The sequence below is a fragment of the Pipistrellus kuhlii genome, unplaced genomic scaffold (genome assembly GCF_014108245.1).
Source record: "Pipistrellus kuhlii isolate mPipKuh1 unplaced genomic scaffold, mPipKuh1.p scaffold_m20_p_2, whole genome shotgun sequence".
Classification (NCBI taxonomy): Eukaryota; Metazoa; Chordata; class Mammalia; order Chiroptera; family Vespertilionidae; genus Pipistrellus; species Pipistrellus kuhlii.
In genome coordinates, this window is record NW_023425515.1 from 179,567,147 (window position 1) to 179,583,685 (window position 16,539).

The window sequence follows — 16,539 nt, forward strand, 5'->3', positions numbered from 1 at the left end:
AGGGGGCCAGGCCAGGGAGAACAATCCAGGCAGAGATCCTCTTGTTTTGAGTAACTTGAAAAGGCCAGGGTGAATAAGGGTGGTGGAGAAACATATATAAAATTAAAGGGGTGGATAGAAACTAAACCTTGCAGCAACTTTGATGTGCCAGTAACCCTCCAGCTATGGGGCAATGTCACTAATTCGACGCTGCCTCTCACAGTTCTATAAGCAAAGTCTTCTGAGTAGAGCTCTCTAATTAGACCTCTAAGGGATGGGGTGAGGTGGGGGCGGGGCATGGTTCTTAGATGCTTTGTCTTTCTATGGGTTCACAGCTCCATTGTCAAAACAGGGGTGGAGACTTATCCCAAAACAGTTGGCTATGCCATTGGCATTTGGAGAGCTAAAAGGCTTTAGATATATATGAATTGGAGTTATCACTTGAGTTTTACTTGATCCTCTGAATTTGTACCTTTTATTGCATATCTTATTACTGCTGCTTTTGTTTGTAAATCTGCAACTCACAAAGAATTGGGAGATCCCATTTTTATCATCTTAATATCTACCACTAGCTCCATGGCTATGGACAAATTACTTTAATTCTTTTTTTTTTTTTAATATATTTTATTGATTTTTAACAGAGAGGAACGGAAATAGAGAGCTAGAAACGTCGATGAGAGAGAAACATTGTGCCCGCAACCAATGTACATGCCCTTGACCGGAATCGAACCCGGGACCTTTCAGTCTGCAGACCGACGCTCTACCACTGAGCCAAACCAGCTTCGGCAAATTACTTTAATTCTTCTTTGTCCAGGTTCTTCATATGAAAGCTGGCATTGAAGCATTAGCTATTGTTTATATCTAATTTACCTTAATCTCTTCTAGATTTTCTCCTAAGCAGAGTATCCTTAAGGAAAGGGATAAAAAATGTCCTTTGATTTTGATCAGTACTTGCAAATTTTGCTGCATTTCTTTACTTGCCCTATTCTTAATGGAAGTTTTTCTATTAGCTTTCCCTGTAGAGGACTTTGTTGCTAATGGGGTAGGTAGTTGGGTTTACCTGATGTTGAACCCTATGGTGTTTGTGACTGCAATGGGAACCAGGGTTAAGTGCTTATGATAAGTAAGTGAGAGGAACTAAGGACCATTACCTCAATCTCAGATACATTGTCCACCTGAAAAATAGTTTCTGTGGCAAATACTAGTCACTGAGGATTTGATTAAAATCCTGATGGAATCTGTGATAGAAAGGAATGAAAAACTTAACCCAAATTCCTTCTCAAGATAGGCACTCTAATTAATTTATAGGATACATTTTTACCTGGCCAGATATTAATTAATATTTTCTGAATTTTTCCAGAAAATCATTAAATGCCAGATTATTGTGTTTGTTGATCACAATAATTCCATTGAGTAGTGCCCAATAAGCAACTTCAAGTACCTTTGAATTTGGAGGACCATCACTCTCTCAAAGTAATTACGCTGCATCAGGAAAGGCATAATTTGGGGCAAGTGACAATAAATACTATACAAGTAGTGTAGGATTTACATGTGGATTTACCAGATCTCTTATTATTTCTACTGATAGTCAATAGACTATGTTACAGGTAAGTCATTTCCTATGCCAGAAAAGATGGGGCTACAGTCATTTGGTTTGGCTTCTGACTTTATTGGTATCATTAGTATGAACCAGTGCATTGTACTAGAATATGTATCCTTCTAGGAATAAAGACCCAAGTCAAAACAGAAAAATATTTGAACTGTTTAATCAATTCTAAGTTATGGTATACAGTGGTTGGCACTCATTAGTCAACAGAGCCAAATATCAACAGTACAATGATTGAAATTTCTTTTGAGAGCCAAATTTTTTTTAAACTTAAACTTCTTCTAATGCCACTTCAAAATAGACTCGCCCAGGGCATGGTATTTTATGGAAGAGCCACACTCAAGGGGCCAAAGAGCCGAATGTGGCTCGTGAGCCGCAGTTTGCCGACCACGGGTATAGGATATTAAAGAGCAAAACTAGTATTTGCTTCCTTTTCTAATGTTCTTTATATCTTTAGAGACCTGTTTGTTTAAGATACAGTATATTTTAAATTTCTTCTAGCTTTTCACATATCTTTTTTTAATCAATCTTTATTGTTCCACATAATATCTTTAATGTCTCTTAAAATTCTCAATCCTATAGCTTCAAGCACAAATGCCAGCCTGATATCCACTTCATCTACAATTGCCAATATTCCAGCAGCAGCAGTTTCCAGCATCTCAAACCAGGTACAGTGCTATTTTTGATTATCCTATTTGATAGGGTTCATCTAGCTAGCTCCTCCTCTCTTCTTTTCATTGTCAATTTGCCTTTTTATAAAACAACTGGTATATGCTGTGGAGAGACCCTTCTCTGGAAGCCCTGAGAACCAGTATCCTGGATGGTTTCTCAAGCCACCATCCAGTTCCTCTCATTTCTCTGCTAAGCCTCTCAATGATATGGTTCTATCTGCTCCCTTTATCTATTGTGTGTGTCTCTACCTGCTACCCTGCCCCTTTTAGAATGTAAGCTCTACTAGGGTAGGGATTTATGTCTTTTTTTTGTTCACTTACATATTTCCAGATTTCAAAAAAAAAAAAAAATGCCTGGCATATAATAAATATTTGTGGAATGAATAAATGTTGCTTCCACTTTTATTTAGCTACTCATTCCTTTGTGAGTTTTTTGTGGTTTGTTTGTTTTTAATTCTCATTCTAAGGATATTTTTTCCAATTATTTATAGAGAGAGTGGAAGGGAGGGAGGAAATGGGGTGTAAGAAAGAGAGTAAGAGCCGAAACCGGTTTGGCTCAGTGGACAGAGCATCGGCATGTGGACTGAAAGGTCCCAGGTTTGATTCCGGTCAAGGGCACGTACTTTGGTTGCGGGCACATCCCCCGTGGGGGGGTGTGCAGGAGGCAGCTGATCGATGATTCTCTCTCATCGATGTTTCTAACTCTCTGTCCCTTTCTCTCCCTCTCTGTAAGAAATCAATAAAATATATTAAATTAAAAAAAAAAAGAAAGAGTAAGAGAGAGAGAGATACACATCGACATGAGAGAGACACATCCATTGGTTGCCTGCCAGGGCTGGAGAGCATGCAACCAAGGTACATGCACTTGACCAGGAATTGAACCCAAAACCTTTTGGTCCATAGGCCAATGCTCTATCCACTGAGAAAAACTGGTCAGGGTTGTGATCTGATTTGTATCATTGTTCTGTTAACATTTTATCTTGGATCACTGATAATGTCTTTCAGTGCCTTTATTGTTTATGTTTTTATTTGTTTTTTCTCTGTAGCAATTAATATTATCAACCATTATATCCATAGATCTTTTTTTTTTTTTTTTTGGCTGCATTTAACATACTGCTATTCTGGTTCATTTTTTTTTTTTAAATATATTTTATTGATTTTTTACAGAGAGGAAGAGAGAGGGATAGAGAATTAGAAACATCAATGAGAGAGAATCATTGATCAGCTGCCTCTTGCACACCCCCTACTGGGGATGTGCCCGCAACCAAGGTACATGCCCTTGACCAGAATCGAACCTGGGACCTTTCAGTCTGCAGGCCAACGCTCTATCCACTGAGCCAAACCGGTTTCGGCGAGCCAAACCGGTTTCAGCTGGTTCATTTTTTTATGTTTGTTCCTGCATTTGTTCATCTTTTAATCCACAAATATTTATTGAGTTCCTCCTATAGGGATAAGGTGTACCTGGCACTCTTCAGGGTACATCTCTCTTCCTTTCTTAGCTTTTTTTGTATCAGGGACGGTCTGTATTTAGTTTTCCATCCCCAGGAATGTTTAACCACTTTCACAAGTTCACGTTTACTACCTCTGAAATAAAGATTCTAGTCATAACCTTATGGTATCTACAGGCTTTCTGCTTATTAGTGGGCTTTTTTTTTAATACCCTGCTATGTCCTTAAGTTTACCATATCTAAAAACAACCTTTCATTCTTCCTTTTTCCTGTCACCTGTTCTCCAACAGTAAGACCACTTTCCTTTAGGACTTCTCAATTCTTGTTAGTGAGACCATTTTTTAATAAACCTAGCCTCGACCAGTCAACAATATTTCTTCCTCACTTATTCCTAATCCAGCTTTTTCTGGAATTCTTTCTTTTTCATTTTTGCTATCATTTCCCACGTTTTGTCCTCCAGCCCCTTAATCCTGAATTACTGTATTTAACTTTTCATCTCATTTTTTGCCACGTTTGTCCATTTTCTAAACAACATCTGATTACTTTTCTCTAACTGCCACTTTTTATCCTAAACCTGCCTGCTCATTATCTGTGTGTTTTTTTGTTGGTTAGAATTTGATAATCACCATTGTCTAAACCACATGTGTCAAACACAAGGCCCGCGGGCCAAATCCATCCCGCCAGGCCTTGCAATGTGGCCTGCACCGCGCTGTCATCACTGCACTCCGCTGCGTTTCCATCACAATGACAGTTTATGACTGTTCAGTAAACCATTCGGCCCGCGATTTAGGCTGGATTTTAGATTTTGGCCCCTTCTCTGATTGAGTTCGACACCCCTAGAAACAATCCAAGTCATATTCCTTAACCAGTCATTCAAGCCTATAGAGATCCTTTCAACCAGGCTGAACATCTCTGGCTTCTTAATATAATCTTTTCAGAGCCTATTCTTGTATTTATTCTCTCTGCCTGCTTATCTCAGTAAGCACTCTAACTACAATCTACTGTGATACTTGTCTTCCTCTGTGTTTCACTCATTTGACATATAACTTATTTCTAATTTGTTGGAAATGTTTTTTTTCTTAGCTCCTGCTAAATTTTTAACTCCCTTGCGTACAGCTAGTATGGCTTACTCTCTATAATAATCCATTTTCCCACCTATGCACATCCCCTCCCCCTCACTTAGGGTAGATACTTATATATTCTTTACAAATAATTAGTCTGATCAGTTAGCATCTTTCTGTTTTTCATCAACTTCAGTACAGATGGAATTTTTTAAGCTGTGTTTTTGAGCTGTACATCATAACCCATTTTTACAGCTTTATTAAGGTATTATTGACATATAATAAACTTTACAGATTTAAATTGTACAGTTTGATAAATTTTTACAAGTATGTGCTCGTGACACCACCAAAAGTTCCCTTTGAATATTCTAAAGAAACATTTATTATTTTATTTTTTATATATATTTTTATTTATTTCAGAGAGGAAGGGAGAGGGAGAGAGAGATAGAAACAGCAATGATGAGAGAGAATCATTGATCGGCTGCCTCCTGCACACCCCACCCTGAGGATTGAGCCTGCAACCCAGGTATGTGCCCTTGGCTGGAATTGAACCTGGGACCCTTCAGTTCTCAGGCCAACATTCTATACACTGAGCCAAACCAGCTAGGACTTGAAACATTGATTATTTTAGAAAGAAAGTTTTTAAACTGGGAAACTTTAATGTAGGATTTGTGATCGTTTTTGTTTAAGGTCTTCTGTCCTTAGAAGCACTACCATCTAGTACAGTATCATAGTTCATAAACTTCTTTTTTTAATTGATTTCAGAAAAGAAGGGAGAGGGAGAGAGATAGAAACATCAGTGATGAAAGAAAATCATAGCCCTACACTAGGGATGGAGCCTGAAACCTGGGCATATGCCCTGACGGGGAATCGAACTGTGACCTGCTGGTTCCCACCAGCCAGGCAGTTTATAAACTTTTTTTAAAAGTAGATCTTGCTGAATCCGGTTTGGCTCAGTGGATAGAGCATTGGCCTGCAAACTGAAAGGTCCCGGGTTCGATTCCGGTTAAGGGCATGTACATTGGTTGTGGGCACATCCCCAGTAGGGGGTGTGCAAGAGGCGGCTGATCGATGACTCTCTCTCATCGATGTTTCTAACTCTGTATCTCCCTTCCTCTCTGTACAAAATCAATAAAATATATTAAACAAAAAAAATTTTTTTTAAATATTAAAAAGTAGATCTTTCTTCAAGAATTCCATGCAGATATTTATCTAGAAGTTTAATACATAAAATAGGAAGAAAAAAAGAGAGATAGAGAGCTGTTACATTTAGAAAAAGGGACATTAAGTGTAGAGTGCCTGGGACCTTTCTCTCAGCCTTTCTCCATTCCAGACAGCCATGAGGTATCTCCTCTTGACTCATAGGTTTCCAACAGAATGCATTTTGAAAATCATTTCTTTAAGAATTGATTTAATTGAAGATATAATAAGAAGCCAAATTAATGTGTAAGGAAAATAATTACAAATAAGAAGGGCATGAAATCTTTTTTGTTGAAATTAATGTTTTGTTTTCTTTTATTTAAAAGTCTTATTTTTTTCTCCCTTAATCCCCTTGATCTTTAGGACTATCCCACCTATACTATCCTTGGTCAGAGTCAGTACCAGACCTGCTACCCCAGCTCCAGCTTTGGAGTCACAGGCCAAACTAACAATGATGCTGAGAGTTCCACATTAGCAGCAACCACATACCAGACGGAGAAGCCTAGCGTCATGGTACCTGCGCCTGCAGCACAGAGACTTTCCTCTGGTAAGCTCTAAAAACTTTGGCGTAAGAGCACTTCAATAGGCGATGGTGAAGATTATTTTGTTCTGGTCTAAGTTACTGTTACCATGCTATTAGCTTTCCCTCTTAGGAGTATATGAACATTGAAGCCAGACTGTAACAAGTCATTGGCAGGCTGAATGTAATACCTGATGCTGTAAACAGAAAAGTACCAAGAATGAAAAGACTGCATTTATGACTCCTACTTTATCCCACCCCCCTTCTATAGCTCTAACATGATTGTCACAGGGAACTTCAGAATCATAGCATATTTTATAAAAGTTGGAGGATTCCAGTTTTAGTCTGAATATTTTGGACTTTTGCTAAACTTCAGAGCAGTAGTTCTCAACTTTTTCTGTGTCATGGATCCCTTTAAGATTCTAAGAAAATCTAAAGAAACATGAAAAATTTTACCTACAAATTTAGGTCTGTGCATTTAGCTTTGAAATGTTTCACTGGATTATGATGTCCAGGTTAAAAACAAACAAACCCTGACACATTCAATAAACATATGCACACACTTTAAAAAACATAAATATTTTTGTTGATTTCAGAGAAGAAGAGAAACATCAGTGATGAGAGATAATCATTGATTGGCTGCCTCCTACACACCCTCTACCAGGGATTGAGCCCGCAAAGCAGGCATGTGTCTGAGCAGGAATTTAACCATGATCTCTTGGTTCATAGGTTGACTCTCAACCGCTGAGCCACACTGGTTGGGCCATACTTTTTATTCATCAATATTTTTCATGAAAATTTGATGATAGTGATAGTTGTCTTCCTCTGTATTTCACTCATTTAAAGTTTGCTGTCATATACCACCTGAGGAAGGACTGTTTATTGTTATTAGCTCTCATGCATTTTTTAAAAAAATAATGCTCTACATCAACTAAAGCAGTTTTCTGTGTGCCTTTACCAGTCTTCTAAGTAATGGATATACAGATGGTCACTTCAAAATTATGTACCTTTGAAATTATTACATGTAATGATAGTTTTGATTTTGTTTCTCTAAATCTGTTTGTTCTTCATAACAATTTTAACGTTTGAATAATGGAGGATTTCAAACAGACAAGACGTCAGAGTAGTATAGTGAACCCTTATGTATCCAACATCCATCTTCAACAATAACAGCTCATAGGAAAACTTTTTTTCAACTATACTTCATCCAATTTCCTCTCCAAATTCTAGACATTATTCTAAAAGATAAATGCTCAACATGACCACAATTTCATTATCCCATCTAAAATAATTCAACAATAATTTCTTAATATCATAAAGTACCAAGAGGTGCCGGAACCAGTTTGGCTCAGTGGATAGAGCGTCGGCCTGCGGACTGAAAGGTCCCAGGTTCGATTCTGGTCAAGGGCATGTACCTTGGTTGCGGGCACATCCCCAGTAGGGGGTGTACAAGAGGCAGCTGATCGATGATTCTCTCTCATCGATGTTTCTAACTCTCTATCCCTCTCTCTTCCTCTCTGTGAAAAATCAATAAAAAATATTAAAAAAAATAAAAAAAATAAAAATAAAGTACCAAGAGGTATTCTTCTGGTTTTCTCATAAATATTATTTTCTCATAAATATGTTTTTCTTTTTACAGTTTGTTTAAATTAGGATCCAAGTAAGATCCATAAATTGTGATTGGAAGATACATATTTTCTCTCTTTAAATCTATAAATTCCTTCATCTCTTTTTTTATTCCCCTGTGTACTTTATTTATTCAAGAAACTATTGCTTATCCCATAGCATTTCCCTCAATTGTGTTGATTATATCCTTACTAGAGGCCTGGTGCACGAAATTTGTGCATGGGGCGGGGGGAGGGGGGAATGTCCCTCAGCCCAGCCTAAACCCTCTCCAATCTGGGACCCCTCGGGGGATGTCCGACTGTCAGACATTCCTCTCATAATCCAGGACTGCTGACTCCCAACCACTCACCTGCCTGCCTGCCTGATTGCCCCTAAAAGCTTCTGCCTGCCAGCCTAATCATTCCCTAACCACTCCCCTGCCAGCCTGATTGATGCCTGACTGCTCCCCTGCTGGCCCAATTGCCCCCAACTTCCCTTCCCTTTGGCCCAGTGGCCCTTAACTGCCCTCCCCTTCCAGCCTGGTTGCTCCTAACTGCCCTACCCTGCCGGTCATCTTGTATAAGGGTGTGACAGTCAATTTGCATATTGCCTCTTTTTTTATATAGGATAGGGTAGTTTAACAAGTCCTGCTGCCTTGTGTATGTTATTGTACATTAGCAAATGGATCTAAAGCAGTCTTTTTCAACTAGAGGCAATATTGAGCTATGTGCCTCCCTCCGCTCCCTTTGACATTTGACATTTTTGGTTGTCACACTTTGTGAGGTGCTGCTGGCAGCTAGAGTGTAGAGGCCAAGGATGCTGCTTAACCAACATCCAACAATGCAGAAGACAGCACACTCACGACAAAAATTATTCTGGCCCAAAATATTAATTGTGCCAAGTTGAGAATCTCTGATCTAGAAGCTTGATCAGATTCAGATTCTATTTTTTCTTTTTTATGAAAAACAACTTTATAGATGTGTTCTTTCATTGGAATACAGGTGTATAAATTCTATTCATAACTCTCTTTATGGATTAAGAGCTATTGATGTTCAGTTCCCAATTCTGCATTCCCAAATTACTTCAAGTTTGGTTTTTCATGCTTTATCTCTGCAATATGATTCTTAAGGATAAAAAACTGCTGACCCTCTTCCCACTCTGTAACTACGAGCAATAAACTTCTTGTTTTTCCTTTTCAGGAGACCCTTCTACAAGCCCATCTTTGTCCCAAACTACACCAAGTAAAGATGCTGACGACCAGTCCAGGAAAAACATGACTGGAAAGAACCGGGGCAAGCGGAAGGCTGATGCTAGCTCTTCCCAGGACAGTGAATTGGAAGTATGGGAAGAAACTCCTTTGAGTTACCTACTTTATTTTTTCTTAATTTCTTAAGTTTATTTTATATATATATATATATATATATAAAACTCATGGAATAATATGGTTCTGTGTTGTCTTCCCTTTAATTCCTTGGCAAGAGAAACTGAGTTGGCCAAGTGATAAGAGAAATGTAAAAACACATTTGTCTATGCCCATAACTTTCCATATTACTTCAGATGCTTTTGCCAAAAGCATCAAAAAAGCTTTTGTGAATTTAAGTAATCAGGTAACTCTTTAAGGGAAAGAACCAACTATTCTCTGTATTCCAGAGGAGAACAGCACAGTATCTTCAGAAAGCAGAGGGTGTCACAAGTAATGTCATACTGTTCGCCATTCAAAAACCTCCAAGTAAAATGAGAAGACTAGAATGCTTTAGACAAAGTTTCTGGGAAGCATGCAACCTCCCAGAAACTTTGTCTAATGATGACTTTATTAATGAGATTTACACTTATTTACTCTGTAGTTAAACACTGTAAGAATTTACTTTGGGAATACATTTGACTTTATTATTATAAAAAAACTAGAAAGTCATACAAACTAATAAGAGTGAAGTTTTGATTTTCAGTTTTTCTATAATATAATTATTTAATAAAGGGAAAAGCTATATTTAAAAATGAGTCCAGCCGAAACCTGTTTGGCTCAGTGGAGAGAGCGTCGGCCTGCGGACTGAAAGGTCCCAGGTTCAATTCCGGTCAAGGGCATGTACCTTGGCTGCGGGCACATCCCCAGTAGGAGGTGTGCAAGAGGCAGCTGATTGATGTTTCTAACTCTCTATCCCTCTCTCTTCCTCTCTGTAAAAAATCAATAAAATATATTTTTTTTAAATAAAAAAATAAATAAAAATGAGTCCATTGATAGTTGTTCTGAAGACATAGGTAAATTGAAGCTGTATTTGGAGCCTCTGTTCTCCTTTATTCTTGGGGGGAGAAAAAAAGAAAATCTAAAGTCCTAATATTGTTATAGGGGAAAACAGAGAGAGAACTCACTCCTTTTTTTAAATTGTGGTAAAATATACCTAACATAGTGTGTACTATTTCTAGGTGTGATTCAGTGGCATTAAATATTTTCACAAACTTCTTTAATTATTGCCACTATTTATTTCCACAATCCTACACAAAAACTTTGTACCCATTAAGCAGTAACTCCCTATTCTCTCTTTCCTAGCCTCTAATAACCTCTATTCTACTTCTGTCTCTTTGAATTTGCCTATTTTAGACATCTCATAAAAATAGAATAATACAATATCTAATTTTTTTTAAGGTTCATCCATTTTGTAGCAAACATGTTTCTTTTTATGGCTGAATAATATTTCATTGTATATTATGTATATAACGCATTTTGTTTATTTATTCCATTGATGGACTCCTGGGGTTCTTTCACCTTTGAGCTGCTAAATAGTGCTGCTATGAACAATGCTATTCAAGTACCTCTTTGAGTACCTCTTTTCAGTGATTTTGGGTAAACCTAGGAATAGAATTACTGGATTATATAATTCTATGTTCAACTTTTTGAGGAACCACCAAAATGTTTTCCATAGTGGCTATACCATCTAACATCCCCATCAGCATGCATGAGGATTCAGTTTCTCTACATCCTCACCCATATTTTTGATAATAGGCATCCTAATAGATTTGAAGTGTTATCTCATTATGGTTTCAATTTGCATTTCCTTAATGACTAATAATGTTGAACATCTTTTCATGTGTTTATTAGCCATTTGTTTATTTTTTTAGAGAAATGTCTATTCAAATTCCTTGCCCTTTTTTTTTTATTCCTGAGTATAAATTCATTGATTTCATTTATTTATTTATTTTTAATATATTTTATTGATTTTTTTACAGAGAGGAAGGGAGAGAGAGAGCTAGAAACGTCGATGAGAGAGAAACATCGACCAGCTGCCTCCTGCACACCCCCCACCAGGGATGTGCCCGCAACCAATGTACATGCCCCTGACTGGAATCGAACCCGGAACCTTGCAGTCCGCAGACCGACGATCTACCACTGAGCCAAACCGGTTTCGGCTGATTTCATTTATTTATTTTTCATATATATTTATTGATTTCAGAGAGGAAGAGAGGGAAAGAGAGAGATAAAAACATCATTGATGAGAGAGAATCATTAATCAGCTGCCTTCTGGATATCCCATACAAGGGATCAAGCCCGCAACCCAGGCATGTGTCCTGTCCGGGAATTGAATCCTGACCTCCTGGTTCATAGGTCGATGTTCAACCACAGAGCCACACCAGCCAGGCTGTTCATTGATTTTAGAGAGGGGAAGAGAGAGAGAGAAAACAAAAATCCTCGATTAGTTGCCTCCTGTAGGCACCCTGACCAGGAATCAAATCCACAACCTTTTTTCTGTATTTGATGACACTCCAACCAACTGAGCCACCCAGCCAGGGTCCTTACCCATTTTTAAATTAAGCTGTTAATTAATTTTTAAATTTGTTTTTTATTGAGTTTTAGGAATTTTTTATATATTCTAGATATTAATCCTTTATCAGATATACTAGAGGCCCGGTGCACGAAATTTGTGCAAGAGTAGTCCTTCCTTGTCGAAACCGGTTTGGCTCAGTGGATAGAGCGTCGGCCTGTGGACTGAAAAGTCCCAGGTTCGATTCCGGTTGAGGGCATGTACCTTGGTTGCGGGCACATTCCCAGTGGGGGGTGTGCAAGAGGCAGCTGGTCAATGATTCTCTCTCATTGATATTTCTAACTCTCTATCCCTCTCTCTTCCTCTCTGTAAAAAAAAAAAAAAAAAAAAAAAAAAATCAATAAAATATATTTTTTTTTTAATAAAAAAAAAAATAAAAGAGTAGTCCTTCCTTCACCTGGTTGTTGGCACCTGAGACCCAGGTTTACCTCACAATCCTGGCTTTGACTGGAAGGACAGAATATCATCCAGAAGGACATCTGTTCTAATTACCATATTACACTTTTTTTTTTTTTAATATATTTTATTGATTTTTTACAAAGAGGAAGAGAGAGGGATAGAGAGCTAGAAACATCGATGAAAGAGATACATCTACCAGCTGCCTCCTGCACACCCCCTACGGGGGATGTGCCTGCAACCAATGTACATGTCCTTGACCGGTATCGAACCTGGGACCTTTTAGTCCACAGGCCGATACTCTATCCACTGAGCCAAACCGGTTTCGGCCATATTACGCTTTTATTATTATAGATTATATACAAATATTTTCTCCCATTCTGTGGGTTGTCTTTTTACTCTCTTGATGGTATTAGGGTAATGCTGGCTTCCTAGAGTGAGTTAAGAAATGTTCCCTCTTCTTCAACTTTTTGGAGTAGCTTAAGACTTCTTTAAATGTTTGGTAAAATTTACCAGGCTAGCCATCTTGTCCTAGGCTTTTCTTCCTTGGGATGTTTTTGATTACTGATCCAACCACTTTACCAGTTAAAGGTCTATTCAGGTTTCTATTTCTTCTTGAGTCATTTGGCACTTTGTGTTTGTTTTTTTTGAAATTTGTTCATTTCATCTAAATTATTTGTTGGTGTACAGCTGTTTATAGTGTTCTCTTATAATCCTTTCTATTTCTAAAGTCTAAAATTAATAAAAATGTTCATTTCTGATTTTAGTCATTTGAGTTTTCTTTTTCTTAATTTAGCTAAAAGTTGTCAGTTTTATAGATTTTTAAAAATATATATTTTATTGTTTTTTTTACAGAGAAGAAGGGAGATGGATAGAGAGTTAGAAACATCGGTGAGAGAGAAGCATTGATTAGCTGCCTGCTGCACACTCCCTACTGGGAACATGCCCGCAACCAAGAATTGAACCTGGGACCGTTTCAGGCGTCTTCAAACTACGGCCCGCGGGCCACATGCGGCCCACAGAGGAGTCTGATCCGGCCCGCCAGGTTTTTTGGGCAGTGAGCGCAGCCGAGGTGTTACAGTAGGAATTAGTAGTTCATATAGTCCGGCCCTCCAGCTCTCTGAGGGACCGTGATCTGGCCCCCACTTTAAAAAGTTTGAGGACCCCTGGTTAGTCCACAGGCTGACTCTCTATCCATTGCCCTGGACTGGTTAGGGCTAGATTTTTTTTTTTTTTTTACAATATATTTTTATTGATTTCAGAGAGGGAGGGAGAGAGAAACATCAATGATGAGAGAGAATCGTTGATTGGCTGCCTCATGCATTGGCTGCCCCACTTAGAGTTCAAGCCTGCAACCCAGGCATATGCCCTTGACCAGAATTGAACCTGGGACCCTTCATTCCGTAGGTTGACGCTCTATCCACTGAGCCAAACCAGCTAGGGCTTACAGATGTTTTTAAAGAACTGACTTGGGGGGGGGGGGGATAAAAAAAATTGAATAAATAACAAAAAATAAAAAGAACCGACTTTTAGTTTTGTTGATTTTCCTTGATTATTTTTCTATTCTATGCTTTATTTATCTCCATTCTGACTTTCATTATTTCCTTCCTTCTGGTTTTTTCTAGATTTTTAAGTTGAACAGTTAGGTTATTAATTGAGATCTTTTTTAAGTTATGCATTTACAGCTGTACATCTCTTAGCACTGCTTTTGCTGCATACTACAAATTTTGTTGTTGTGTTTTTATTTTCATTCAAGGTATTTTCTAATTTCACTTGGGATTTCTTCTTCCATTCTTGGTTATTTAAAATTGTGTTGTTTAATTTTCACGTATTTGTGAATTTTCCAGCTTTCCATTAATTTCTTGCTTTATCCCATTGTGATTAGAAAAAATGTTCACTCATTTTTCATATTTTCCTTCCTCAGCGGGTATTTCTGTGGGACTTGGATGAAACCATCATCATCTTTCATTCCCTTCTTACTGGATCCTATGCCCAGAAGTATGGAAAGGTAATTTGTGTCTTTCTTCCTTTGTTGTAACCGTCCCTTTTCTGCAATAAGAGCAGGTAACCAAAATCACTTTCCCTGCTACCTCCACCTTACCCTGTTGGCCTTTTCATGTTAAATTTCACCTAGTAGCTTTTACCAGGCAGGCTACATGGTCAGGAGGAGATGATGATAAAGCTCGACACTAAACCTGAGGTAAATGGTGAAAGCGGAAGTTCTTTGAGTATGGTATTTTGTATAAATCAAATATGGGAATGATGCTCAAAACAGAGTGGTGTCTCAGGATTATATATTCCAAAGACCAATCTATTATCCCTTAAGTCACTTTTAACAACCTAAACTGGACATTTTATTTACCTGGTTCAAATAACAGATAAAATATAAAGTATCTTTCTAAAAGAGATTACATACCTTCTTAAATTAAATATACCAAGCAGAATTTAATTTGTTTTGTCATTAGTCTAAACATCAGTTTTAATACAGGAATGAACTGTTTTTGAGCTATTGCATATATATTTCTACACTAAACTACCTTCAGGCACCTATTTTCCTGTATTATGAATACATTTTATAAAAATATATGCCTCCTTTGCTCTCTTACTATTCCCATATATTCCTTATGGTCACAAATGTTTGTTAGGAGTAATTTCCACAGACATTCAGTATATAGACTGGCAAGCTCCTATGCTAAATAACTAGTCTGTTATAAAGTAAATAAATAAATAAGAGCATACAGCCTTTAAATGAAGACCTTGTTGTTCATTTTAAAACTAAGTGCATTGGGGGGTGAGGATGAGGATAAGCTAAGTGCACTGCTTTTCCTGCAAATATTATGACTCTTCCACCTTTGTTTACTTATTTCCTGGTTGTTGAGAATGTCAGATAGCTGATTTCTGGTGTTATACTCTGTGTGTGCATATAGGGAAGATAATGGGTGTTACAAAATTAATATTTTAGTAATAGAGTTTCTCCTGAAACAGAATTTTCCCCCCAAAAAAATTCAGGTGTTATGTGTTTATAAAATATTTTTATTGAGTTTTAGAGAGAGATGAAAGGAGAGGGAGAGAGAAACATTGATGTGAGAGCAGCACATAGATTGGCCACCTCTTGAACGTCCCCTACAGGGCATTGAGTTTGCCAACTGGGCATATGCCCTGACCAGGAATCAAACTATCAACCTTATGGTGCAGGGGACGACGCCCAACCAACTGAGCCACACTGGGTTGTTGTTTTTAAGTGGGTTTGGTCTTCTAGAAACTAAAGTCCTAAAATTTTTAACTTTTCACAATTCCAGATTCTTATTACTGAATGAAATTGCACCAGTAATCATTGGAAGTACTATTGTGGGTCTGTGTTGTGTTGGCCTTGACCCAAATAATTTTTAAATATTTTAAGAGTCAGAACCAGTGCCGTGAGTACCAAGTCAAGCAATTTTTCCTTATTGTATTCCAGGATCCAACAGTAGTGATTGGCTCAGGTTTAACTATGGAAGAAATGATTTTTGAAGTGGCTGATACACACCTATTTTTCAATGATTTGGAGGTAGGCATTTTAAATTGTTTCTGTGCTTTAAAACGTTTTGTTCAGTAACTATTTAGTGTTTATTTAGTTAGAGGATATGTGGTTAGGGTAGGTATGGAGAGGCTAGCTGGTTACTTAGATCTATATAGTCTTGTAGTAATAGTGGCTTGGCTAAGTCATCACAATCTTGGTTCTGGCCCTCAATTTTATTGGCTCAAAAATTTGTTTTTCTGGAAGTGATCCAGCTCTGTTTTGCCAACCCATTAGGCAAATCACTGATACCAAAATTTCAATTTATTCATATATATTAAATAATACATAAGGTGGGTTTGATTTTTTTGTGTGCTTTTTTTAGTATATATTTTTATTGACTTCAGAGAAGAAGGGAGAGATAGAAACATCAATGATGAGAGAAAATCATTGATCAACCACCTCCCACTCATTTCCTACTCGGGGATTGAGTCCACAACCATGTGCCCTGACCAGGAATTGAACCCTGGCATACTGGTTCATAGGTCGACATTCAACCACTGAGCCACACCACCTAGGCGATTATTTGTGGTCTTAAGTATATTTGACTATTCTTCAGTTTTACCTTCTTAAAAGAATCTCTAGATTGGTTAGATCTATAAGTAACTGCTGTAACTTATTTTATTTTATGCATGCTGATTTTCCATGGGTTAGCCTGGACATCCAGAGTCACTGTATAGTT

At 37.7% G+C, this 16,539-nt stretch overlaps 1 protein-coding gene across 7 annotated transcripts in view; it reads left to right on the forward strand.

Moving 5' to 3' along the window:
* EYA3 (EYA transcriptional coactivator and phosphatase 3) overlaps positions 1-16,539 on the forward strand; it is a 95,971-nt gene that overhangs the window by 61,389 nt on the left and 18,043 nt on the right. For all 7 annotated transcript variants that reach the window (XM_036448346.2, XM_036448349.2, XM_036448347.2 and 4 more), the window contains 5 exons: positions 2,168-2,253; positions 6,329-6,512; positions 9,290-9,429; positions 14,226-14,309; positions 15,759-15,848. In XM_036448346.2, the coding sequence (XP_036304239.1) occupies positions 2,168-2,253; positions 6,329-6,512; positions 9,290-9,429; positions 14,226-14,309; positions 15,759-15,848 (584 nt within the window). The remainder of the gene's footprint in view (positions 1-2,167; positions 2,254-6,328; positions 6,513-9,289; positions 9,430-14,225; positions 14,310-15,758; positions 15,849-16,539) is intronic.